Genomic DNA, 27,575 nt, shown 5'->3' with positions numbered 1-27,575 from the left:
CCTTAGGCATGAAGTTTGAATTTTCTGTCAGTGCAGGTATAATTCAGAAATGAAGTGAAGAACACAAAACGCTAGCATGTGGCATTCTGGTGAGAAAATCAGCTTTTTGTTCTTGCTCTGTGTTCCGGTCCTTTGGCAGATTTCAACAATGCACAATGACAGCATTGAAAGGGCTCTGGACGGGGATGAAAGCCACAAACAGTAATAAGAAGCAGCAGATACCCAACACATGAGGGGAGCGATTCTCTGACTGCTCAAATAAAAATGAATTGTACTAGCGGAGTAGCGGGGGGAGAGAGAGAGAGACTCTGATTGCAATCTGTTATACCCAGCCGGCGCAAACAGTGTTGCTCTGTGGCGAGCTGTTAAAAGACCAATTGTTTTAGTCGGGATCCTGGGTGGGCGGGTTTGGAAAGTCCTGAAAATAGGTGTCGGTTCGAATAAGGCAAAAGGCCCTTTCCCGGAATAGAGGAGGAAGTTGCGGTTTTGCTATTTTCTTCCGTCCTCTCGGTAGACGCCATACATACGCCTACCAAAGTTATTCAGAATACAATAGATGAGCATTGATGACAATTGATCCTAATATGCATGAGACCTCTGTTGATCTCTTGAACAGTAGAATGGATGTCAGTAATAGTATTGTGTGTATTTTGGTCCAAAGTGCTGGACCTGAACTCTGATGACCCAGAGGCCCAGCCTCCATGTAAAGGCCCTAATTACTGAAACAGCTCTGGAAATTATATAATTTATAACAGCAAACAATTTATACAGACTTGCCTTTCTCTATAAATGAGATAAACACGCACTCAACGCTCAAACATACAAATGTCGAATTTGAAGTGGAGCTATATTATATTTCTGAAATTACAGTCCACTCATAATCAAAGCATAGTCAACACTAGTCATGAAATCTTAGATATTTTTTCTGTATTTACAGAAACTGTTTATTTTCCTAATTGCGTTGTTCAAATTAAACCCTTTGGTCTTTTGGGGAAATCATATTTGCCTACAGCTCAATATGGTGACCCGTTGTGATGTTTGATGACAGAAATATGAGTGCAGAAGAAAGGCTGTGTTTGGGAGTGTTAGGGGTTTGAGGACAGCACATTGGCTCTCCCACACGGCACAGTCACACCACAGGAACTCACATTGATTACTGTCAGGGCTAAATTACTCCCCTCCACAGGACTAACATCTTCTTTAATCTGGACCCCCACTACATGCACACACACACACCGCATACCTCCACTCCCTCCCTCCCACGCCATCTTTAAAAATGGGACAATTAGGGGAAATATGGGATCTGTAGACTTAATGCAACATGTTTTCTCCTCCCTACGGTTGTGTCCCAAATGGCACCCTATTCCCTACATAATGCACTTTTTTGACCAGAGCCCTATGGGACCTGGTCAAAAGTAGTGCTGTATGTAGGGAATAGGGTTTCATTTGGGACTGAAACTAAATATGCCCACTGGGCTTTTACCATACTGTAATTTCCCCCCAAAAGAATTAAACACAGAGAGAGACATAACCCTCCTCAGCTTTGAAGGCGTTCTCTCTCTTTTTCCCTCTCTCGCTCGTTCCTCTCTTCCATACCGAGGGGAAAGATGGTTTGAGTTCAACACGTTGCGCAGAGTGCTTTTTCTGTTCCTCCGTCTCTCTCCTCTCCTTTCTTCTTAATGTCTTGCATGCTGGTATGTTAATCTATTTGATCCCCATAAGTCTTCATGTGAACCTGGGTATGATTGTGTGGTCAGCGGGGATGAGTCCTCTCCAAGATGACAGGAATGAGAGGGTCCAACTTCTCTTTCTTTTCTTGTTCTATTTTATATTTTGTCTCCATTTCCTCTTCAGGATTTGTTGGGGGGTATAATTTGATTAATGTAATCAACGCATCCTGCTGCGGTACCTCTAGTTAAGTGGAGTGAGTGGCTCTGGCTCTGGCAGGCTGGGCCGGGCCGGGCGCACTACACAACAGGCCTGTCTCACATGCATAGGGCCCCCTAATGATGAATGTTGAATGTTCCTCTTTGTGTCAGACAGTTGTTGTTTCACTGCTCTCCATCAGTCCCTCATCATCCTTCTTTCTTCTTCTTTCTTCTTCTTTCTTCTCTCTTCTTCTCCTTCTCTCTTCTTCTCTCTTCTTCTTTCTTCTTCTTCTTTTTCTTCTTTCTTCTTTCTTCTTTCTTCTTCTCTCTTCTCTCTTCTTTCTTCTTCTCTCTTCTTTCTTCTCTCTTCTTCGCTCTTTTTTCTTCTTCTCTCTTCTTTCTTCTTCTCTCTTCTTTCTTCTTCCTTCTTCTTCTACTACTAGGTCCGCTGATGATTGATGGTTTTGCAGACAAGAGGCCTCTCCTGGGGGTGTGCAAGAGCACCGGGTCCTCGGGGTGAGTACAGTACACATCCCTCATGACATCACTGCCTGTGTCAACAGGAAGCTGGGAGATGCACATGGGATGGTGGTGTCTGACATCACAGTGACTGACTTGATTGAATCCACAAACTGTGCTTTTTACACTATAAACCCATACAGATCCGATAATGTGATTATACAATACCAGTCAAAAGTTTGGACACACCTAGTCATTCAATGGTTTTTCTTTATTTGTACTATTTTATACATTGTAGAATAATAGTGAAGACATCAAAACTATGAAATAACACATATGGAATCATGTAGTAACCAAAAAAGTGTTTTAAATAGCCACCCCTTGCCTTGATGACAGCTTTGCACACTCTTGGCATTCTCTCAACCAGCTTCATGAGGTAGTCACCTAGAATGCATTTCTATTAACAGGTGTGCCTTCTTAAAAGTTAATTTGTGGAATTTCTTTCCTTAATGCGTTTGAGCCAATCAGTTGTGTTGTGACAAGGTGGGGGGGATGGAAGACCCAGAGTTACCTCTGCTGCAGAGGATAAGTTCATTAGAGTTACCAGCCTCAGAAATTGCAGCCCAAATAAATGCTTCACAGAGTTGAAGTAACAGACACTTCTCAACATAAACTGTTCAGAGGAGACTCTGTGAATCAGGCCTTCATGGTCGAATTGCTGCAAAGAAACCACTACTAAAGGACACCAATAAGAAGAAGAGACTTGCTTGGGCCAAGAAACATGAGCAATGGACATTAGACTGATGGAAATTTGTCTTGGTCTGGAGTCCAAATTGGAGATATTTGGTTCCAACCGCCATGTCTTTGTAAGACGCGGTGTTTGCAAAGCTGTCATCAAGGCAAAGGGTGGCTATTTGAAGAATCTCATATAAAATATATTTTGATTTGTTTAACACTTTTTTGGTTGCTACATGATTCCATATGTGTTATTTCATAGTTTTGATGTCTTCACTATTATTCTACAATGTAGAAATTAGTAAAAATAAAGAAAAACCATTGAATGAGTAGGTGTGTCCAAACTTTTGACTGGTACTGTATATGTAATTCTATGTACAAGCCCAGGGCTTTCCAATATTGAAAGAGAGTTGATGCTCCTGATGACATCATTAAATAGAGTTACAGTCCATTAGCGCTAAAGCCAAATAAATGGCCTTTCTCTGAATGGGTCAAAGTTGAACTACGTCACACACACTTGTAATCCAGTTTCCACATGTGCTAACCATGGCTGCTGGTAACTATGACCACTGGTAGAAGTGATGTGTGTCAGTTGGCGACAAGGCATAGTTTTATTTTATTGGGCGCGCCTGTTTTCGATGCTTCTCAGAAGTTACTATATGTATGATGATAGACTCGTGTGTGGTCTAGTCATTGTATTTCTCTGGCCTCCCTCTCACTGATTGGTCACTCAGACAGACCCACATTGGCACCAGATTGCACAACATGTCAACGTGACTTGCATACTGGGACTACGTCTGCAATGACACCCTATTTAGTAGTGCCCTATATAGGGATTAGACTGTGTCATTTCAGACAGAGCCTTAACATGAGATCCCTTTCCCCATCCATCCTTCCTCACATGCCTGATTTAACAAGGGAGCAACAGGTCAAGTGGTTGTTTTGATCTTTTACTAGAAATAATCAGGTCTGCAAGAGCTGACACAAGGGAGTGCATTAGTGACTCTCATTCTGGATGATTTCCTTTCCTTGCTGATTTAACAGAGTTGGATAAGCCAATCTGGCTGTGTGGCGAGGCAGGGCAGGAGCAGGGAGGGGAGGAGAGGGTAGAGGAGCAGGTAGAAGAAGAGAAGAGAGGAGAGGAGAAGAGACATGTGAAACTTCCATGGGCTAATGGAATGTCCTGTCTCTGTTGCCAGAGTCAATCTTTATGACATTTTCCCATTTAAAATGTGTGGAAAGGAAGGGGAAGACAGGCTGGGGCCCTTAGTTGTGCTGCGTGACATTCAGACGATATAAGGTACAAATCCTAAGTACATTTGAAAGCCTATAATTTGGCATACGTAATAGGAGCCCCCCCTCCGGGAGGTAGAGCATCGGGGACTGGGTAGTAACAGCACCACAAGCCCCCCCCACATACATAGAGAGAGGGAGGGAGGAAAGGAGAGGAGATTACGCAGACATGTGGCCCCTTGGGAAGCCGGAAGAGTGGGGAATGGGCACACCATGACCTTGCTGGTGAAGAGAGAGCAAAGGTAAGAGAAAGAGAGAGAACCCCAGGACGATTGTCCTGCTCTCTTTTCTCCATACCCTGCCAAGGCTGCCATGACCTTCTTCTTTCCCCTCCTCCCCTCGTCCTTGCTCCTCTTCCAGAACAGCGAAAACATATAACTCGATATTTCCTCCCCAGGAAATGAAATAAGGAAGTCTGTCTTCGGCTGGGCTTTGATGGAGACCACCTTCCCCATGTTTTTAAAGGAATGCTGCCTCCTCCTCTGCTGCCTCTGCCTCTCTCTCTCCCTCTGCTGCCTCTGCCACTGATTCTGGCTCTGCCTGGCCCCTCTGCCTCTGTACTGCCTCTTCCACTGCTCTGGCTGTGTCCTGGCTGACACGGAGAGAGATACAAACAAGGAGGGTTTGGCTGCTTGGCCCGGTGACTGACTCTCAGCACTAATTTTGAAAACATGCTTGCTGCTGAAAAGCCCAAACCCTGACATCTGGCTGAATGGCACATCCAGACTGGGCCGTCCTGACCCCCGACCGACAGAAGTGTTTGGTAAATAACACTACATTAAAAGAAGAGAGAAACCTCTATGGCCGCAGCACAATTTTTCCATTCGGGCAGTTCGTAAACTTACTAAGGTCCTCACAAACTTCTTAGCATATAATCATTTTTAAATAACAGCTTTTGTCAACCAGCAAAAAGGATGCCGGCTTGACACTTAAATGGAAAACAGATTGGAGTGTTGGCCGCGAGAGCAGCGCTGGTTTAGAAGTTGGTTCAGCAGCTCTAGGCTTAGATTGCAAGATTTGCAAATTAAAGGAAAACTAGAAAGGCAAAATGCATCTGTGCCTATCCTTGTGTTTGTGGACTTCTAGCCAGGCGCACTCAACATCATGTTATCAATGGAAAGGATTATACGTTAAGCCAAAACAATTTATAGATCTAGTGATTTTCCTGACAGCAAAGTACATATGTGTCCCTTCACGCTCTGCGCCAGTGGGGTTGGTGGGGGAATTAGTAAAGAATGCCTGTGCGCCATCCTGTAGCAGCCGCTGGGCTCTGGTCTGCCTCCTCTCCTCACATAGTATCTGGAAAGGATTTGTGTTTCCAGCCCCTGCTGCTGCTGCTGGGCGTTGTTATTATTTTCTTTCATTTTAATTAGGTCCGCAGGTATTAACATTCAGAACATTTAAGACTGCTTTGTCATTGAATGCAAATCGCAGAAGCAGGGGGTGGAGGGCGTGTGAGTGTTTTTTAGGAGTGGAAGCATACACACGCTTCCAGGGTAAAAGTTCAGCAGTGAAGAAGAAGCCTGCTTTTGTTATCACTTTTTGCGTCCCAAATGGCACCCTATTCCCTGCATAGTGCACTACTTTTGACCAGGGCCCACAGGGCTCTGGTCAAAAATATTTCACTATATAGGGAATACGGTGCCATTTGGGACGCACGTCTGAGTTTGGGAACTGTAAGAATGAAGTCTCTGGGCAAGCAGAAAGCTCTTGACGGCAGAGTCCCTGACATTTACAACCCCCCCTAATCTTCCTACCCTGTACGCCCACACCCAAATCTCCAGATGCACAGAGGATGTGGGCATGACTTTTTTTATTTATTATAATTTATTTTTGACAAATAAAGTATTCTGTCACCATGGAGATTATGGATGGATTCGTATATTCCGGCCAGGACGCATTGAGACTTCCCTGAGGGTGACCTGGAAACAGTCAGCACCAGTGAAGGAGGATAGGGTGAATGTTTTTCTTGCTTACTTTTACATTTTATTGAATTCAATATTTAGTATTACCAGTGTTTTGACTGCTGGGCCTTTCAAGAGATGAAGGTTTCTGCACCAGGCCATGGCTCTCCATCTGGCCCCTGTGAACCTCCCACTGACCTGTCCCTTAAAACTCACGGCTCTAAATCAAGGCTTTTCACACCTCAACGACAAGGCCGGTGTTGTGTCCTTGATATCTCAATATTCATTACAGACACATTTAGCACACCGTTCTTAATCTGCCGCAGGAAGATAAAAGCAATGTGTAATTTGAAATGACACCCGTCAACAACAAAGTGAGATTGATCCTAAAAGAGAGAGATAATGTCATGTCCCTAATTTTGTCTTTATCTCAAAGCTTTATCCACTAAGTCCTGTTGTCACCTAATGCCTTAATATTAATTACAGTATTGCAGGGAAAACCCCACTCATTCCACCAAACATTTTCAAAGAGATTTAAGGGAAAGCCTATTGTGGTACTAAGCTGTGCTTTTTATTGCTATTTTCATGACAGGTTTAGCCATGGTAAATGCGAGGTATCCCTCTCTAAAGTGTATTAAACGGTAAATCTCAGAGCATTTGTATTTAGAGGCACCAGATTATGGGGATTTGGAGAAGTGATGCTTTTGAAACCTGCATGAGGCCTTGGGGCTGTTCTTAGTCGCCATCACACACACACACACACACACACACACACACACACACACACACACACACACACTCCCCAGCGGGGACACAGCTATGATGTGTGTGTATAGTCACAGTGCTGTCTTTTGCAGTTCAGCTAACCACAGAATGTATTAAGATAAGATAAAGCTCAAACAGGTACATTTGATTTATTTCCTACTTTTGTTTGTTTTCAATTTGTGGGTGGGAATGTCATATTCTTGTTTTTAAGTGTTCTGATGAAATCATTCCAGAACCTTTTATAATGGCCGTCTGTGGAAACGGGAATGCCTGTAATCTCATCTAAACCTCCTTTTAATTTTAGCCCACACACACTTACATTTACACTTAGACACACACACTCACACACTCACTCAGCGCTTACGGAGGGCAGTATCAGGCTTCATTTCGATGCTTTTGTTTTGACTTCCACGTCTGTTTTCTGTCGGCTGAAAATATGTTCTGCCTCGCCAGCTTTCCCCTTCAAATAGGAATTGAGTTTAAATGCAGTGGTACGTAATTGAAGTGGTAGATGCAAACTTTTTTTTACAGGGTCACAATGAGGCACAATTACTTTTAATTCCACAGTTCATTCAGCATTTGTGCAGTATGTTTTACAGTCTGTTAATGACCAATTTTAATGTAAAAAATCTAATCAGGGAATTTCAGTTTTGTGATACTGAAGGTGTTGTTCAGCAACTTAGAATTGTAGACCCTATGTATTAATATGCCCCCTATTTCTATTAAGGGAAGTAGCATATTATTTTCTCCAAATATCACATACCATTAATTTCCAACAGCAATTGCTTTGGTGTGTGTGTGTGTGAGGATGACAAGCAGTGAATGGATGGAAACCAGATGAACTACCTCCTCTCGTAAAGAAAACATCAGCATGCTGTACCTCACTAGGGATTTGAACTAGGCACCCTCTACTTTCCAATGCATTCTCTCCACCAGAAAGCTGTTATTGTGCATGTGAGTAAGAAATGGACCAGGGGGATGTTATGCTATTAAGCAGTCAGTCTCCTCTCTCCTGTCATGGTGTGCGTCCCAAATGGTACCCTATTACTTATACAGTATAGTACACTACTTTTGACCTGAGCCCTGTGGGCCCTTGTCAAAAGTAGTGCACTATATAGGGAATATGGTGCCATTTGGGATTCATCCATCTCGTGTCATGGATTCCTCTCTTCCTTCCCCTCCCGACCGTTCCTCTGAGACAGTCTAGTCCAGGTGCAGCTAACTGCTGGTTAGATCTGTGGTCTGTCTGTCCTCTGTGTGTGTTCCGTGCAGACTGGGACACTCGTATAACTCAAGGTCTCCAAGGATAGGAAGACCCTAGCCTTTTGAAGAGTTTTAAAGCATTTTTCCTTATATATTTTCTTTTTTAAGATGCTGCAGGACAGGTAGCCTGTCTTTATCTGTATTGTTAATTACCGACAAGGCTTGTTGACATTTGTTTACATTTATTCAAAGCGTAATTGTTCATTTTTGTGTTGATAATGCAGTGATACTTTATAGTAATATAATTTTAGAAGTATTCAATTCTCATCTGACACTTGACGGTAGAGCACAACTCCAAATCAGATTGTATTGGGCACATACACATGTTTAGCAGATGTTATTGCGGGTGTAGCGAAATGCTTGTGTTTCTAGCTCCGACAGTGCAGTAATATCTAACAAGTAATATTTAACAGTTTCACAACACATGCCCAATACACACAAATCTAAGTAAAGAAATGGAATTAAGAATATATAAATAAATATATGGACAAGCAATGTCAGAGCGGCATAGACTAAGATACAGTAGAATAGTATAGAATATACATATGAGATGAGTAACGCAAGATATGTAAACATTATTAAAGTGACTAGTGTTTCATTTATTAAAGTGGCCAGTGATTTCTAATCTTTGTATATAGGCAGCAGCCTCTAATGTGCTAGTGAAGGCTATTTAACAGTCTGATAGCCTTGAGATAGAAGCTGTTTTTCGGTCTCTCGGTCCCAGCTTTGATGCACCTGTACTGACCTCACCTTCTGGATGATAGCGGGGTGATCAGGCTGTGGCTCAGGTGGTTGTTGTCCTTGATGATCTTCCTGTGACATCGGGTGCTGTAGGTGTCCTGGAGGGCTGGTAGTTTGCCCCCGGTGATGCGTTGGGCATCTGTAAAAGTTTGAGGGTTTTAGGTGCCAAGCCAAATTTCTTCAGCCTCCTGAGTTTGAAGAGGCGCTGTTGCGCCTTCTTCACCACACTGTCTGTGTGGGTGGACCATTTCAGTTTGTCAGTGATGTGTACGCCGAGGAACTTGAAGCGTTCCACCTTCTCCACTGCGGTCCCATCGATGTGGATAGGGGGGTGCTCCCTCTGCTGTTTCCTGAAGTCCACGATCATCTCCTTTGTTTTGTTGACGTTGAGTTAGAGGTTATTTTCCTGGCACCACACTCCCAGAGCCCTCACCTCCTCCCTGTAGGCTGTCTCGTCATTGTTGGTAATCAAGCCTACTACTGTTGTGTCGTCTGCAAACTTGATGATTTGAGTTGGAGGCGTGCTTGCCTACGCAGTCATGGGTGAACAGTCGGTCGTGTTCATAACCATTTTGGACAGAGGCAACATGTTGTGTATTAGACAACAAATTATATCGGTATAAAGCATACAGGTTGAATGACCTTGGTTTTAAAGCCCTGTCAGATTTTAAAGTATTTTCTCTTAGTTCATAATGCCCTTTCTGGCTGACCTGTCATGTTGTTCAAACTTCCGCGTAGGTAGTCTGCCGTGAGTACATTGTTTGAACTTGAACATATGCTAATATATTTAGAGTATTTTACTACAGGCTATTTGACGCCACTGTGCTTCTAGGTGTGAAAGCTGAAGTATAGGAGTGAATGCACACTTGACCAGATGCCGTTTTTTTGTATTAAATGTTTCCACTTAACAGAAAATTGGCAAATAAACAGTGAACTGACAAGAAGTACATTAAATACAAGGCATGTGTTTTAGATGATAAATATTCATGTCCACTCCATTGCTTGTCAAAGTCATAGTGAGGAGGTTGAACTCCTGTCCATCTTGGCACCAAATCTTTATTATTAGGCTCCCTTTTGTTATTGTGCTTTCGCTATTCTGACACCACACAGATAGTTTTGTTTTGATGGGCCAGAGTAAAGCCGGGCCTTAACAATACTGTTTTAGTAAAGACTTTCTTTAGAATGTTATATAGTGTTTGTTTGTTGCTGTGCTGTGCAACCTGTGACATTAATTTCTTAAAAGCTGTTGGGTGGGGGTCGGGTGGGGGCTTCTAAGCTGACATATGGATCATTTAGCTATTTGAATTTTAGGTATCAACATTTTTTTTCATTTTTAACTACTTAAAATATTTGATTTGGCCTTTACTATTATAGCCCATAGAAATGCATTGAATAACACATTCATAAATGGCAACAAAAAAAACAGTAAAAAATAAATCATAAGGAGTAAGGTTTTGAGGTGTCTGTCCTATATCTAGGAGATACTTTTGGTCATGTAGTGTATGTGGACACCTGCTCGTCGAACATTTCATTCCAAAATCATTGGCATTAATATGGAGTTGGTCCCCCCTTTGCTGCTATAACAGCCTCCACTCTTCTGGGAAGGCTTTCCACTAGATGTTGGAACATTGCTGCGGGGACTTGCTTCCATTCAGTCACAAGAGCATTAGTGAGGTTGGGCACTGATGTTGGGCGATTAGGCCTGGCTCGCAGTCGGTGTTCCAATTCATCCCAAAGGTGTTCGATGGAGTTGAGGTCAGGGTACTGTGCAGGCCAGTCAAGTTCTTCCATACCGATCTCGACAAACCATTTCTGTATGGACCTCACTTTGTGCACAGGGTAATTTTCATGCTGAAACAGGAAAGGGCCTTCCCCAGACTGTTACCACAAAGTTTGAAGCACAGAATCATCTAGAATGTCATTGTATACTGTAACATTAAGATTTCCCTTCACTGGAACTAAGGGGCCTAGCCCGAACCATGAAAAACAGGCCAAGACCATTATTCCTCCTCCACCTAACTTTACAGTTGGTACTATGCATTCGGGCAGGTAGCGTTCTCCTGACATCCGCCAAACCCAGATTAGTCCGTTGGACTGCCAGATGGTGAAGCGTGAATAATCACTCCAGACGACACTTGGCATTGCACATGGTGATCTTAGGCTTGCGTGCGGCTGCTCGGCCATAGAAACCCATTTCATGAAGCTCCAGACAAACAGTTCTTGTGGTGACGTTGCTTCCAGAGGCAGTTTGGTACTCGGTAGTGAGTGTTGCAACCGAGGACAGGTGATTTTTACACGCTCTAGCAGGGGAGAAATTTGACGAACTGACTTGCTGGAAAGGTGGCATCCTATGACGGTGCCACGTTGAAAGTCACTGAGTTCTTCAGTAAGGCCATTCTACTGCCAATGTTTGTCTATGGAGATTGCATGGCTGTGTGTGTGATTTTATACACCTGTCAGCAACAGGTGTGGCTGAACTAGCCTAATCCACTCATTTGAAGGGGTGTCCACATACTTTTGTATATACATGTATAGTGTATAGTGTATAGTCCCCTGTAGCTCAGTTGGTAGAGCATGGCACTTGCAATGCCAGGGTTGTGGGTTCGTTTCCCACGGGGGGCCAGTATGGAAATGTATGCACTCACTAACTGTAAGTCGCTCTGGATAAGAGCGTCTGCTAAATGACTAAAATGTAAAAAATTTAAATGTATAAGAAAGCTCAGGAAATATATAAAGTGCATTCGAAAAGTATTCAGACCCTTTGACTTTTTCCATATTTTGTTAAGTTACAGCCTTATTCTAAAATTGATTACATTGTTTTTTTCCTCATCAATCTGCACACAATACCCCATAATGACAAAGGAAACACAATACCCCATAAAAACAGGATTTAATAAATTTGGGCATCTTTTAATTATTTTTTAATACTGAAATATCACATTTACGTAAGTATTCAGACCTTTTACTCAGTACTTTGTTGAAGCACCTTTGGCAGCGATTACAGCCTTGAGTCTTCTTGGGTATGACGCTACAAGCTTGGCACACCTGTATATGGGGAGTTTCTCCCATTGTTCTCTGCAGATCCTCTCAAGCTCTGTCAGGTTGGATGGGGAGCGTTGCTGCACAGCTATTTTCAGGTCTCTCCAGAGATGTTAGATCGGGTTCAAGTCCGGGCTCTGGCTGGGCCACTCAAGGACATTCAGAGACTTGTCCCGAAGCCACTCCTGCGTTGTCTTGGCTGTGTGCTTAGGGTTGCTGTCCTGTTGGAAGGTGAACCTTCGCCCCAGTCTGAGGTCCTGAGCGCTTTGGAGCAGGTTTTCATGAAGGATCTCTCTGTACTTTGCTCCGTTCATCTTTGCTTCGATCCTGACTAGTCTCCCAGTCCCTGCTGCTGAAAAACATCCCCACAGCATGATGCTGCCACCACCATGCTTCACCGTAGGGAGGGTGACAGGTTTCCTCCAGAAGTGACACTTGGCATTTAGGCCAAAGAGTTCAACCTTGGTTTCATCAGACCAGATAATCTTGTTTCTCATGGTCTGAGAGTCTTTAGGTGCCTTTTGGCAAACACCACGCGGGCTGTCGTGCCTTTTACTGAGGAGTGACTTCAGTCTAGCCACTCTACCATAAAGGCCTGATTGGTGGAGTGCTGCAGAGATGGTTGTCCTTCTGGAAGTTTCTCCCATCTCCACAGAGGAACTCTAGAGCTCTGTCAGGGTGACCATTGCTCCCTGACCAAGGCCCTTCTCCACCGATTGCTCAGTTTGGCCGGGCAACCAGCTCTAGGAAGAGTCTTGGTTGTTACAATCTTCCATTTAAGAATGATGGAGGCCACTGTGTTCTCGGGGACCTTCGATGTTGCAGACATTTTTTGGTACCCTTCCCCAGATCTTTGCCTCGACACAATCCTGTCTTGGCGCTCTATTGACAATTCCTTCGACCTCATGGCTTGGTTTTTGCTCTGACATCCACTGTCATCTGTGGGACCTTATACAGACAGGGTGTGCCTTTTCAAATCATGTCCAATCAATTGAATTTACCACAGGTGGACTCCAATCAAGTTGTAGAAACATATCAAGGATCATCAATGGAAACAGGATGCTCCTGAGCTGAATATCGAGTCTCATAGCAAAGGGTCTGAATACTTATGTAAATAAAGTATTTCTGTTTTTTATTTTTAATACATTTGCAAACATTTCTAAAAACCTGTTTACACTTTTGTATTGTGTGTAGATTGCTGAGGATTTGTATTTATTTAATCCATTTTAGAATAAGGCTGTAACGTAACAAAATGTGGAAAAAGTCAAGAGGTCTGAATACTTTCCGAAGGCACTGTATATATATATATATATATATATATATATATATATATATATATATATATATATATATATATATATATATATATATATATATATATATATATATATATATATATATATATATATATATATTGTACACATACATATATAGCCCCTTATCTTGGCACAAAACTACTTCCATACTTCCATTAATTTGTATGGGTTACCTTTAGACAAGTCCCGCGACACTTGTGGGGGTCGTAGAGCAAAACGGAGAATACCATCCTGTTCGCGAGAGTCTCCCCTTTGGTCATATTCGTTTGTAGGCCAAACCGTTTGGATGCTACTGACGTCTTTGTGAGAAGACCAATCTTCGGGATTTCTTCTGGTCTGACAAACAGCGCTGTAGCTCTGCCACTTTCCACCTCAGATGCAGAAGGTCGACATATGTGGATTGAGATGCAGCCCATGCAAAAAACGATATCTCTAGCTTAAACTGACAGATTTTAATGGGTATTTTTTTATTATGTTACTTAGGTTGAAGCACCGGTGCGCCAATAGACTCTTGGGGTTGACCAAGGGATTTTTGGAAGCGCAGACACACACACACACACACACACACACACACAGACGATGAAATGTGTTTCCAATATGCTTGTTGGTGGTGAAGGTACAGTACTGAATGAGGAGGAAATGTATTTCTGACAGTGCTGCAGACATGGAGCTGTGGTTGAACTTTTTACCCTAATTACTTTCCCGCTAATGCCCGCGGCGTGCCGGAATCACAGGCCCCCTCCCCGCCCCCCCGAGCTGCCTCTGATGTGGCCAGGGTTTGTTGTGTGTTGAGGGTTGAGTTCGACAGAGGAGGAGGGGAGAGGGGGAGTGAGAAAGAGGGATAGTTGGTTGGGGAGAGAGCGGGAGAAAGAGATGGAGGGGTGGTCAGAGAGAAGGAAACTTAGGGAATATTGTGACAGAATTTGTCTATTTTCTTCCAGTACCACCTACCTCACTTGATGCTTATGAAATATAGTAATTGTTTTCATGTGCATGTGTGTAGAAATAACTGTTATAAATCTATGACTCACCAGTCTGATCTCAGTCCAAAGATTAGTTCTACCAATTTGTCCAGGCTTTATTTGTAACATGTTTCTCAAAACACCACTACGTGAGATCAATTCCAATAGCAAGGCTCTTCCCTTAAGGAAAGAAAAACACAAGAAAACATTGCTGCCTCTTCTTTGTATGTTTTTTTTCTTTCCCCAAAAATATTTTCACTGACAGGTGTCAGTTTAGTCAGCATTTAACCCCTTGTACTACAGGTATTTTCACCTATATGGTTCACACGTAGTGTATGCACATCCAACAATTTCCCAGATGTAGGATATAGATATGAAAGAAATAGAAATACTCTCTAGTCTTGGTCACTGTTGTATAATATGCACCCGTAGGCTTATACAGTTGAAGTCGGAAGTTTACACACACTTAGGTTGGAGTAATTAAAACTAGTTTTTCAACCACTCCACAAATTTCTTGTTAACAAACTATAGTTTTGGCAAGTCGGTTAGGACATCTACTTTGTGCATGACACAAGTAATTTTTCCAACAATTGTTTACAGACAGATTATTTAACTTATAATTCACTGTATCACAATTCCAGTGCGTCAGAAGTTTACATACACTAAGTTGACTTTGCCTTTAAACAGCTTGGAAAATTCCAGAGAATGATGTCATGGCTTTAGAAGCTTCTGATAGGCTAATTGACATCATTTGAGTCAATTGGAGGTGTACCTGTGGATGTATTTCAAGGCCTACCTTCAAACTCAGTGCCTCTTTGCTTGACATCATGGGAAAATAAAATAAAATTGTAGACCTCCACAAGTCTGGTTCATCCTTGGGAGCAATTTCGAAACGCCTGAAGGTACCACGTTCATCTGTACAAACAATAGTACGCAAGTAAGGAGTACCACTCAGGAAGGAGACGCGTTCCTAGAGATGAACGTACTTTGGTGCGAATAGTGCAAATCAATCCCAGAACAACAGCAAAGGACCTTGTGAAGATGCTGGAGGAAACAGGTACAAAAGTATCTATATCCACAGTAAAACGAGTCCTATATCAACATAACCTGAAAGGCCGCTCAGCAAGGAAGAAGCCACTGCTCCAAAACCGCCATAAAAAAGCCAGACTATGGTTTGCAACTGCACATGGGGACAAAGATCGTACTTTTTGGAGAAATGTCCTCTGGTCTGATGAAACAAAAATAGAACTGTTTGGCCATAATGACCATTGTTATGTTTGGAGGAAAAAGGGGGAGCTTGCAAGCCGAAGAACACCATCCCAACCGTGAAGCACAGTGGCTAGCAGAATCATGCTGTGGGGGTGCTTTGGTGCAGGAGGGACAGGTGCACTTCACAAAATAGATGGCATCATGAGGAAGGAAAATGATGTGTATATATTGAAGCAACATGTCAAGACATCAGTCAGGAAGTTAAAGCTATGTCGCAAATGGGTCTTCCAAATGGACAATGACCCCAAGCATACTTCCAAAGTTGTGGCAAAATGGCTTAAGGTCAACAAAGTCAAGGTATTAGAGTGGCCATCACAAAGCCCTGACCTCAATCCTATAGAAAATCTGTGGGCAGAACTGAAAAAGCATGTGCAAGCAAGGAGGCCTACAAACCTGACTCAGTTACACCAGCTCTGTCAGGAGGAATGGGCCAAAATTCACCCAACTTATTGTGGGAAGCTTGTGGAAGGCTACCCGAAACGTTTGACCGAAGTTAAACAATTTAAAGGTAATGCTACCAGATACTAATTGAGTGTATGTAAACTTCTGGCCCTCTGGGAATGTGATGAAAGAAAGAAAAGCTGAAAATATTCATTATCTCTACTATTATTTTGACATTTCACATTCTTAAAAGAAAGTGGTGATCCTAACTGACCTTAGACAGGGACTTTTTACTAGGATTAAATGTCAGGAATTGTGAAAACTGAGTTTAAATGTATTTGGCTAAGGTGTATGTAAACTTCCAACTTCAACTGTAGTTTATTGCACTGAAAGCCATTGGTTGATATCTAGGCGGTCTGTGGCCCGGGTGGCATCCCTAGTCTCAGGGCACTCTGTCCCTGTCTCCTCAGCCTCTTAGCCCTGCCAGCTGAGACTCCAGGGACCAGGCCCAGGCTGTATTTGTTTAGCGTTTCCACAGCTTGTAATTGTCTGTTCGTATTCAGGGAGCTCGTAAAGGGCTCACCTCTGAGCTGCAGTCGGAAACGTGGTGACGTCCCCCTCCTTGTAAATGCATTTATTTGCTCGCTTTTTAATTCCCCTTTAAGGCTTCCCCAGTTCCCCTGCTCTCTAGCCCACTGCAGCCCGCCACATGAAGTGTGTGGTTTTTATCCATCGGTTCCGCTCAGGTTCATAAAATAATAACCTTCCCGGTTCCGTCGACCAGAAGCCAGACGTTCCCTCCCGGAGAAAAAATGCAAGCCCAGCTCACAGCGCCGTCGTGTTGGAGTTAAAATAACAGATGTTAAAGACGTCTTTCATACAGAAAAAAACCCCTCTAGTGATTTAAATGCGTCTGACATAATGTACATAATAACTATTGTAAACTGACGTGTTGCTAAAATTAAGACTCTTCCCCGGTTGTAAAAGTCACATAGCCGTTCTGTTGTGAATACATTATCCAAAATGGTACAGTAGCTAGTCTATAGCCGGCCAGGCAAAACAGAGCTTTGCTTTGCTGGACGGTCAAGAGGCCCAGAATCATGGTGTCATCCCAAATGGTACCCTATTCTCTATATAGTGCACTACTTCTGACCAGGGCCCATAGGGGCCTGGTCATTTAGGAAGCACATGTCTGTTTTACAGGCTTGCCCAGTGGCCATTTGAGGGGGAGATAGATGGATGTAGCAGGTGTGGCTCTCTTTCTGGCTGCTTTACAGCCTACTACCCAGTAATTAGCAGAGTCATTTAGGATGACTGTTATATGAGGGAAACCCTTCATGTTAGAAGGGTTGTGAAGTCGACATGGGCCAAGACCAACCGTTTCCACTCCAGCAGGCTTAGACTCTCCTCCAGAGGTCATGGCGGTTGCCTCAGCAGTGTGTGTGTGTTCCTCTATTTCCGTGTGTGTGTGTGTGTGTGTGTGTGTGTGTGTGTGTGTGAATGCACGTGCTTAAAGACACAATCTCAACCTTTTATGATTTTACAATATCATCTCTCTCTCCCCCCACTCACCATGTCTTTCTTTCTCTCTCTCCCAACCGCTTCAGTCTCCTTCCCTCTCTCAGCATCAATTCAGACCCAAAAGGCCAATCCCAGTAAATAGTAATTGACACATTGATCTCATAGGCCATAATAACAGTCCTATTACTGAGGCGGAGGATGGCGCTCAGTGTCACCTTAACATGTTACTGGACTGACATCTAGCCCTGATCAATGATAATGATGATTTAGCCTGGCTTTCAACCCACGCCTCCGCGGCCCAAGCACCAGGAAATCACATTACAGCTGACCCTGCCTTGCCTCCATTAGCACACCGCCATTTGTTAAAATACTGCCCAGGCCAAAACAATTCAACCGGGGGCCATTTTGATTCTGTAATAGAGGGACGGGCGGGCCATCATCATTGTTCCCATGAGTGAATCAATCCGGGCGCCTGTTATTTCGTAAAAAGCATTTGGATTAGATTGATCTGACCCCGGTGATAATGCTGAAATCGATGGAGGAGCTGCCAGAAAACAAGTTAGGAGAAGTTATATTTTTCTATTAATCTCAATTTTTGTACTCAGATTGGTAATGCTATCCTTGCTGTACCAGAGAGTATCATAATATGCCTTGATCTCCTAGTGTAATGTCTGCAGCAGATCAGTATTAGGTCCGGCTCCTATGGACAACTGAATGGAGATCACCCAAAACTCTTAAAGTGTCACCTCCTTTGTCTTCCCCATTGCCTCTTACAGGAAATTACAGGGGAATGCACACACTTTGACATGCACACAGAACGTCAGACACTCCCGCTGGCACACTCACCAGACGCTCGCACACAGACAGACACACATGGACACTATGTCTCTGGCTGGGCTGAGAGATCTGAGGGCTCCCATGGCGCCGGAGCTGCGGCTGAATGTCCAGCCGCTGGCTTGGGAAACTTTCCTCAACAGCCAGAGAGAGAGTGAGTGTGTGTTGGGTGTTGCCGCTGGCTGTGTCAGTGGGTGTGTGGAGCTGTGTTCGTGTCTGCGGCGTCTGCCCCGGCTCTGTGGAGTGGTGCTGCATACACGCACACACTAATCCCCTTGATCAAGGGGTGAGCGTCCTTTTAGGGAGTGGACAGCGGTAGCGTCCAAAGTAGTGCACTACATGGGGAATAGGGTGTCATTTGAGACACGGATGCTTTTTCCCCTAGAAGATACTCTAGGCGTGATGCAAATCGTCTTTTGAAATCTTATTGATGATGTTATTAAATATTTTGAGACGGGGGTAGTAGTGTGTTAGAAGCTCATGAGGTCACTATGGAATAGGGACTAGGCATTGTTTCTGGACAAGACGTACAGGTAACTGCCAAAATAAAGGAAACGCCTTAATAGGGCGTTGGGCCACCATGAGCTGCCAGAACAGCTTCAATGTGCTTTTGTCTGGAACTCTGTTGGAGGGATGCGACACCATTCTTCCACGTCAAATTCCATCATTTGGTGTTTTGTTGATGGTGGTGGAAAATGCTGTCTCAGGCGCCGCTCCAGAATCTCCCATAAATGTTCAACTGGGTTGAGATCTGGTGACTGAGACACACACCCTTTAAACCCTATGCTCCTTTTGAGACCCCACATTCAAAGTCACAGATCTCTTCTTCTAGCCAGTAGTGCTGAGCGATTAACCGAAATTTTGGTTTTTAAACAACTAATTGACTGATGTCGGTTCAATTATTTGAATTCCATTTCATTCTTTTTTTTTCTGTGAGCTCAATGAGAACATAACACAGTTTCTCTAGAGATAAATCAGATCCAGCCTGAACTGTGCGACGTAGTAGGGAGTTGTAGTTTCCAACAGGCCAATATTCTACATAGTTTAACGCCTAAAACATGGTAATTAACTACAATGACCATAATCCATTGCACATCTACTTGTCCAGATTATTTTACGCCTGCTACTGAAGAGAGAAGAATGTGCGATTGTGAGGGGTTATAGAGAGCAGCTGTTGCTTCGCAAGGTATCTCTACCTGAAAATACATATCTAAGTGATTGATGGTATTCAGCAGTCATAAAATTATGCCTTATTTACTTTGAAGAACTACAAAATAGTGATTTTGTCAGACAGCATAGGCAGCAGCTCTATAGAGATGAGAGGATGACTTGGATTGAAATAATAATGTCATCAAATAAAACGTAATATACACAACTGAAATATTTTATTAAAGTAATGATGAATAATAATAATAATAATAATAATAATGAATAAATAATGGCAGTAATGGGCAGTCACTACCATCATGGGACTTTTATTAATTGTTTTATTCTGTGTTACAGCATTCAACCCACATAATGCATAGGGCATTTAATGTAAAAATAATTTTTTAATAATTGAAACAAAACAGACCTCAAAATGCACTAATCACTCACCACGACTAGGCATGGTAGCCAAAATAATGGACAACTGGGCATTTTTATACATGACCCTAAGCATGATGGGATGTTAATTGCTTAATTAACTCAGGAACCACACCTGTGTGGAAGCACCTGCTTTCAATATACTTGGTAACCCTCATTCACTCGCGTGTTTCCTTTATTTTGGCAGTTACCTGTATGTCTCCCCTTATGTCTGCAACAGGACTAAATTAGTGTTTTTGTACTACCCAGTCCCCAGGCAGACATGGGGCTAGAACATCGCACAGCCTGAGTTCACAAACACTAATACTGTTTGGCATTTGCTTTAGCGACAAGACTCAATATAGCCAGTCTACACACGGCTAACACGAACCAACATCAGTTAAACAAGGGCCATGTCTACTGACCAAGAGAGAGGACAAGGAAAAGAGAGCAGGAGAGAGAACAACCTTGAGAGAGGGGAGAGAAAGAGAGAGAGGGGAGAGGGAGAGAGAGAGGGGAGAGGGAGAGAGAGAGGGGAGAGGGAGAGAGAACAACCTTGAGAGAGAGGGAGAGAGAACAACCTTGAGAGAGAGGGGAGAGGGAGAGAGAACAACCTTGAGAGAGGGGAGAGAAAGAGGGAGAGAGAAAGGGAACAAGAGAGTGCGAGACCGACTGAATTAGAGAGAGAATGAGACAACAAGATCGAGAAGAAGCGATAGAGAACGACAAAAGGAGAGGGCGAAAAAGAGAGCGGTGCAGGCAGACTGTCTTCTCTCATCGGCTCCATTCTAAGATTCCCTCATTGGAAGAATTATGACAAATTAAACCCTCTCCGGTTCTCCATGGCTGCGACTCAGGGCTATCAAGTAGCACATGGACAGTCCCTGCAGCTTTTTACCATTCAACTCTCCCATAAGTGTTTCCATGTTCCCGGCGCTTTGCGGACAGTTTAAGATGTCTTGGCTGCTTTGTGATGGCCTGATGTGTGCATATTTTGAAATGGGGTAATTTTCTCAACGGTTCGGCCACAGTATTTCATCCACTGTTTGCATCTGTCAGAGAGAGGTCTGAATGGAAGGAGCATATATTTTCCAGCATAAAGAAGAGAAAGTAGTGGCCTGTTGGTTGGTCTGTCGGTTGGTTTGAGTGATTGGGAATGCAGGCGGACATGACAATCTTATTGACACGTGGAGCCCAGTGCTGGTCAGTGGAGTAGAAGTAGTGCTGCAGGAGATGGGATCGGACTTTCGTATTCATAGCTTTTTGTTAGTAGGCTAGGTTGACAGAAGATCTCTTAGATTTATGGTGTAGGTAGGTTAATCTCCTCTGAAATTGTAAACAGTTACAGTGAAAATGGTATAGTAAATACTCTACAGACTTAACTTTTTATAGGAAGAGGATAAAAAAAATAAAAATACAACAGAGTAAATAGCCTGCTGAAATCAAACAACCCCAATGGGAGGGGGAGGGGGAGGGGGAGGAGGAGGGCGAGGGGGAGGAGGAGGAGGAGGAGGGCGAGTGTCACACCCTGGCTCTGGGACTCTATATGTTGAGCCAGGGTGTGTTCATTCTGTGTGTTCATTTTCTATGTTGGGTATTCTAGTTTGTTTGATTCTATGTTTGACGATGTGACTCCCAATCAGAGGCAACGAGTGTCAGCTGTTTGCTGGTTGTCTCTGATTGGGAGCCATATTTAAACTGTATGTTTTCCCTTGGGGGTTGTGGGTTTTTGTTCCTTATTCGGTCAGTGTAACCGTGGACTTCACGAGTCGTGTTTTGTTTGTATTTAGTACTTTAATTAAATAAAGTCATGTTCGTTTCACACGCTGCGCCTTGGTCTACTCTCCTTTACGACGATCGTGACAGCGAGGAGGAGGAGGGGATGAGAGAATTGTGTAAATCCCCAGTGGCCTGGGCTCTCTCGCGTTTGATCTTCACTTACAGCTTTTGAAAACTGTCTCTGATTACCCTGGTGTGTGTATTGGTCCATGTGTGATTAAAATATTTTACTCATGACTCACAAGTCCAAGCATCTGTATGATGTTGAAAATATCTGTCTGTTTCGTACTGAATGTTTGAAATAAAAGCTGTGTTTCTGTGCCTAGGACCAGCCCCCCATACTGCTGTGTGGACCTGTACTCTCTAAGGACAGGGGAGATGGTCAAGTCCATCCAGTTCAAGACGCCCATCTATGACCTACACTGCAACAAGGAGTACGTACAGCATCATCACTTTTTGCATTCGTATAAATGTATTGCAGTATTATGTTATATGAAAATCACATACTAATTGTAATTTTCTTGTTTCTTGTAGGATTCTAGTTGTCGCCCTGCAGGAGAAGATTGCTGCGTTCGACAGCTGCACCTTCACCAAAAAGTTCTTTGTTACAAGTAAGGAGCTGGGACTGGGGTGCATCCTAAATGGCACCCTATTCCCTACATAGTGCACTACTTTTGAACAGAGCCCTATGGGACCTGGTCAAAAGTAGTACACTATATAGTGGATAGGGTGCCATTTAGGATATACCTGTGAATTTGGCCACTTTAGATTATAAGGCTTTGATGTATGTGTTAATGTTGAACCAGATGATGACACACTCATGGACGATTGTTTTCCTTGTGGCTTTGATCAATAGCTCTTTAAAAGCAGGAATTCCTCTCTGATTATACTTCACACATTGTTCTTATCACCACGCGCAGACACACACACACACACACACACACACACACACACACACACACACACACACACACACACACACACACACACACACACACACACATGCATGCATGCACGCTCACTCGCACACATATACAGATACACACACTAGACCAGTGGATACAGCGATTAGTGCCCACAGATGCATCTACTCTTCAGTGAAATCAATGGACATATCATCTTGGGACAGATGCTCTGTCTCTCCTGTGTCTCTCTCTGTGCACATCTGTGAGAACACCGAAGCGATATAGCCACCCACTAACAGTTATATAGCACAAACACACAGAGCCCAGTCATGTAACACATCAGCTTTTTCCACACAAACATCCCACCACCAAAAGATAAGCAAGTCTGTCACGCTGGCATCACCCAGCCCAAACAACCAACTGAAGACAGATACTGACAGCTTTTACCCTGCGATACACAAACCACCATGCCTCCTCAATGAGCACAACGTCTAGAACAAGTCTTTGAAACAGGTCTAAACTGTTTTCACTGAAACTTAATGGTAGAGCAGGCAGGAGCCCCTCTGGTAGCTTAACACATATCAACATCTCTGAGTATGTTTATAGCATGTTTACAACTCCTGGTTGTAACCTCAACATCATACAGTTACACTACCTACCTAGGTTGTGTTCAGAAGGCACTGAAGGGGAGAAAACATTTTGAAACGGAGTGAAACTGGTAGGTACCATACTACTATCTGAACTTGTACAAGAAGACCGCTCATTTGGTTGTTTTGCTAATTTGTGCCCAACTGAACATGACCCCTGGACAGTGCAGGATGACATGAAACAGTATATGTAACAAGGCCATTGCTGCCTGCAGACAGTAAACAAACTGCTGTTAGGAGAATAGGGTCTTAATGCGTTGTCTGGTCGGCCTGCCTTTCCTCTCCATGTCTGGCTGGCAGGGCCACAGGACAAGGAGTATAGACAATCACTGTTAATCGCTCTTAATGATGCTTCCTCCTCGTAAAATGGAAACGTCTTTGGGGAGGAAGAGGAGCAACACAGACGTCCTGTAATGTGGGGTGTTTTTAGTTGTTGCTTGTCTTTAGAGTGGTGTGGACTGTGGAGTGGGGAGGAGGTTAGTTAGGCCTGTCTGTGTGGGGATGTGAGGTTGGGGTTGGGTTGGTGATTCCCCTTTTTCTCCCTACATTTATTTCATCTTTCCTACTTCGGCCCTCTGCTTTTTCTCTTTCCTCTGTTCTTTTCAGCCTTTTCCCCTCTCCCTTACTCTCCCTCTATTCTCTCTCTGTATCATTTCCTCTCCTCCCCCTTCCTCTCCTTTCTTCCTTTCTTTTCTCTTTTACAATCTTGTCTCGTCTTCTCTTCTCCCTCTCCTCTGTTCCTTTTTTCTCTCTTTTCCTCTCTCCTCTCCTCCCCCTCTCTCCACACAGGATGTGTCAGACACGTTGTCTCACAGCCTGGGCTGAGTGGGTCGCTCTCCCCCAGCCTTGGCGAGCCAACAAAAGGCTGTAGCATTGTGGCTTACCTCAAGTCCTATTCACCCCGTGCCTCCCAGCCTCGACTCTTCTGAACACTAAATTACTGTCTGACTCCATCTCATCTGCACCCTGAGCACTACATTATGTCAGCCAAACCTCTCTCCCCTTGCCTCCATGCACTCACATGACCTCATTGGTGTGTGTGTATGTGCTTGTGTTTGTACGTGTCTGCATATGAGATGTGTATTTGTACTGGTGTGTCTGTTGTGTGTGTGTGTGTGTGTGTGTGTGTGTGTGTGTGTGTGTGTGTGTGTGTGTGTGTGTGTGTGTGTGTGTGTGTGTGTGTGTGTGTGTGTGTGTGTGTGTGTGTGTGCGAACAAGCTTATTTGTCCCAGTTGCTCTCTACATGCATTTATGGCAGTATCCATCATGACTCCCTCTCTGTTTACAGACATGTTTGTGAGTAGTGGTGAATCCTGTGTGATGGTGGAAGTGCTGTGGCTAAAGCAAATACCTTGAGTGTTTGCTTTAGCCTAGCTGGAGTGCCAGACGGGCAGGGTAGGATATTTTGGAACTAATATATTGGTATATCAAGCCAGACAAGCTTAATCAAGCCCACATAACGTTTTTGAAATAATTTCAAATAGTATTTGAACCCAGGTCTGGTGCTGTGTGGCCATTGACTCCAGTGTGTGTGTGTGCGTGCTTGTATTTAGTTAATTATTACTCATCATCATGTCTACTGTGACATGACTGTTTACATCAACATCTGTGTGAGTGGGTGGACACATTTGTTCTAGTTTATACTGATAGCTGATCCGCTTATGAATTTATGGGCCGTTTGTCCTCATCTTCTGTATTTGTATTTGCGCTGAGCTTTTGAGTGTGTGTGTTTGTGTTTCTTTTTACTTAGAGCCACATTATGACCTAATGGATTCTGTGGCACCCAATAAAGTGGGGACAGCTCCTGTCTAGATCGACTGGCAGACACACTGATCCCTATGGGAACTACTAAAGCAAGCACACACACAGTGATCCACTTTCCCCTCTCAAACACATTAAGGCTTTAAGAGAGACCGAGACACTCTCGGGGGAGAGGGATTCTGACTCCTAAAGCAAATATCCACAGCAGCATTATCAGCATTCACTGTTTCACAACTTCTAAAAGGGAACATGTTGAAGATAGGTTTTTTTGTTGATACGCAGTCATGATTTTACGCCTTGATTGGTATATATCGAATGTTTTTTGTGTGACTGTGTTGTGTCAGCCTCAATTGTGTATCCAATTTGTCCTGCGGCTAAAGGGTATGGGGAAAAAGTATGGATTCCACCTTCAATAACTGTATGTTTCCTCCTGTGTGTCTCAGGCTGCTTTCCCTGTCCGGGCCCCAACCTAAACCCCATAGCACTGGGAGGACGCTGGCTAGCCTACGCTGAGAATAAGGTAGGACACACACACACACTGAATATACACACACACACACACACACACACTGAATATACACACACACACACACACACTGAATATACACACACACCCATCCGTCACGCATGTACTTATCACAACACCATATTTACAATCCTCCAAAATGCATTTTTTAATCTCTCAGTACAACTCATTCCAAGAAGAGACCACTAGAAATGATAACATCTGAAAACCAACAGATGTAGGTTTTTTATGTCCATTTAATAGGATTTTTGTATTTTCCAAAAGCAAGTCCACTCTACGCACTCTTGCAATACATTTAATGGATAATTGTGTCTGGTAGTTTTCTGATTACGCTCGGCCAATCAAGTAATTGACAGATGGGTCACTGACTACTATAAGCTATTCTGTTCCTTAAGAATAGAGTAGCTCTGGGATGGATGGGTGGATTCCAAGAAATAGACAGTGGGATAGGATAGTTTTTTAATGTGCTGCCCCTCATATTCTGTTCCTGGTTGGCCTCAGGTGCAGGAGGAGGATGATAATGTATTTCTTATCTATGTTTTTCTCTGTCTGTCTGTCTCCCTCTCTGTCTCCCCCCCAGTTGATCCGGTGTCACCAGTCTCGAGGCGGTGCCTGCGGGGACAATGCCCAGTCTTACACAGCTACAGTCATCAGCGCTGCTAAAGTAAGTCAAACATACACATTCACACCTCCCTCCACCCCAGTGGTTGAAATAAAATCATTTGTAAATGATTTCGAAGTGATATAGGATCTACCCTGGCTTTCCCCTGTGAGTCAGACACCGTTATGAGACTCTATATCATAACCATGACACAGGCCTTGAGAGTCTATGAGCATCTTAACTCATTTCTATGGTCCCTGTGTGTGTGTCTGTAGGGGGTTCCATCCTGTACTGTATACTGTACCGCAATATGGGACACAGCCCCTGTAATACTCCTCTCAGCTGGAGAGCACCACCAGGCTACGCTACGCTAACTGCTAAGCCCTTTGATACCAAGTTGAATTTATACCCCTCCGCTCTGTTGATGTAGCATCTAAGCTAACCCGCGCTACTAGCCTAGCGCAGCACTCTCCCCATATGGTTCCAGTCTCCTGTCTTATCCAAGCCCCCAAAGGGGAACCCTAATTGATTTATGAAGACCCCTCGGGTCAGAGTTATTCCCATGGTCTCGCCCTCTCTCTCTCTCTCTCCCTCCCTCTCCCTAATGAGCGCTAACGGCTAGCGTGATAGAAGTCCCATTAGCTGCTAATGGCGGTATGCATCAAAAAGAGCAGTGGCAGCAGCGCTAAAGTGTTAGCCTGGCTAGCGGAGGGAGGGGAAACGAGGTCAAGGGGGTCCCGATATGCAGACTGATTGTCTGCAGCCGCCGTTTAGAACTATATATTATAATCTCAATATTTTCACCCACGCCCCCACTCCTCCGGTCTACAACGCGACACAGACTGAGTGCTCCTGTCCAGAGACTTGGAAGGCGAGAGGGGGTGTAGAGGGAGCACTAAGGGGGAGTATTTCCTAGCCTTTTATAGGAAATAACATTTTATAACAGCGCATAATTCCAGCTGTATTATTATTATTCCTCATACTAATCACTGGAATGTAAACATAAAGCAAACCTGCTCATTGTCTTGACTGTGTGATGCTCTGCATCAGTGTGGCGGCTCCTCGCCAGGGTGTCTCAAACACACCTCTGTGGCCAGGGCCAGGCCAAGCTCAGAGAAATGGATAGTGCTGCTTAAGTGGAGTCTATCTCCCCGCTACACTGTCCTGAGCTAATGGAGTCAGTGTACTGTGTGTGTGTTGTGTGTGTGTGTTAGCGCAAAGGGGTCCCGGAGAACCTAATCAGGCATTCAGGCCAGGCAGCGCTGTCAATACCGCGTGGCGCCTCGCGTTTGTTGGGTCTATGAATCACACACTCCCTCACTTGGCGACTCCACCCAGCCCACTAACAGACTGGTGTGTGTGTAAATTGCTCGGAACCCCATCAATAATGAAACAGGGCATTTGGCTCCTAATTGATCAACACTAATGTGTTTTCTAATCACT

The 27,575-nt window shown here is 43.8% G+C and overlaps 1 protein-coding gene across 1 annotated transcript in view; it reads left to right on the top strand.

Annotated features, from left to right (window-relative positions):
- LOC311106157 (BCAS3 microtubule associated cell migration factor-like) overlaps positions 1-27,575 on the top strand; it is a 193,000-nt gene that overhangs the window by 16,637 nt on the left and 148,788 nt on the right. Inside the window, exons 7-11 of the mRNA XM_084148484.1 lie at positions 2,312-2,384; positions 22,019-22,126; positions 22,227-22,303; positions 25,449-25,525; positions 26,112-26,195. Coding sequence (XP_084004610.1) covers positions 2,312-2,384; positions 22,019-22,126; positions 22,227-22,303; positions 25,449-25,525; positions 26,112-26,195 — 419 coding nt within the window. The remainder of the gene's footprint in view (positions 1-2,311; positions 2,385-22,018; positions 22,127-22,226; positions 22,304-25,448; positions 25,526-26,111; positions 26,196-27,575) is intronic.

The sequence above is a fragment of the Coregonus lavaretus genome (assembly GCF_964263955.1).
Source record: "Coregonus lavaretus genome assembly, chromosome: 30".
NCBI classification, from domain to species: Eukaryota; Metazoa; Chordata; class Actinopteri; order Salmoniformes; family Salmonidae; genus Coregonus; species Coregonus lavaretus.
The sequence above is the reverse complement of the archived record's forward strand: the minus strand, read 5'-3'. Positions and strand labels throughout refer to the sequence as shown.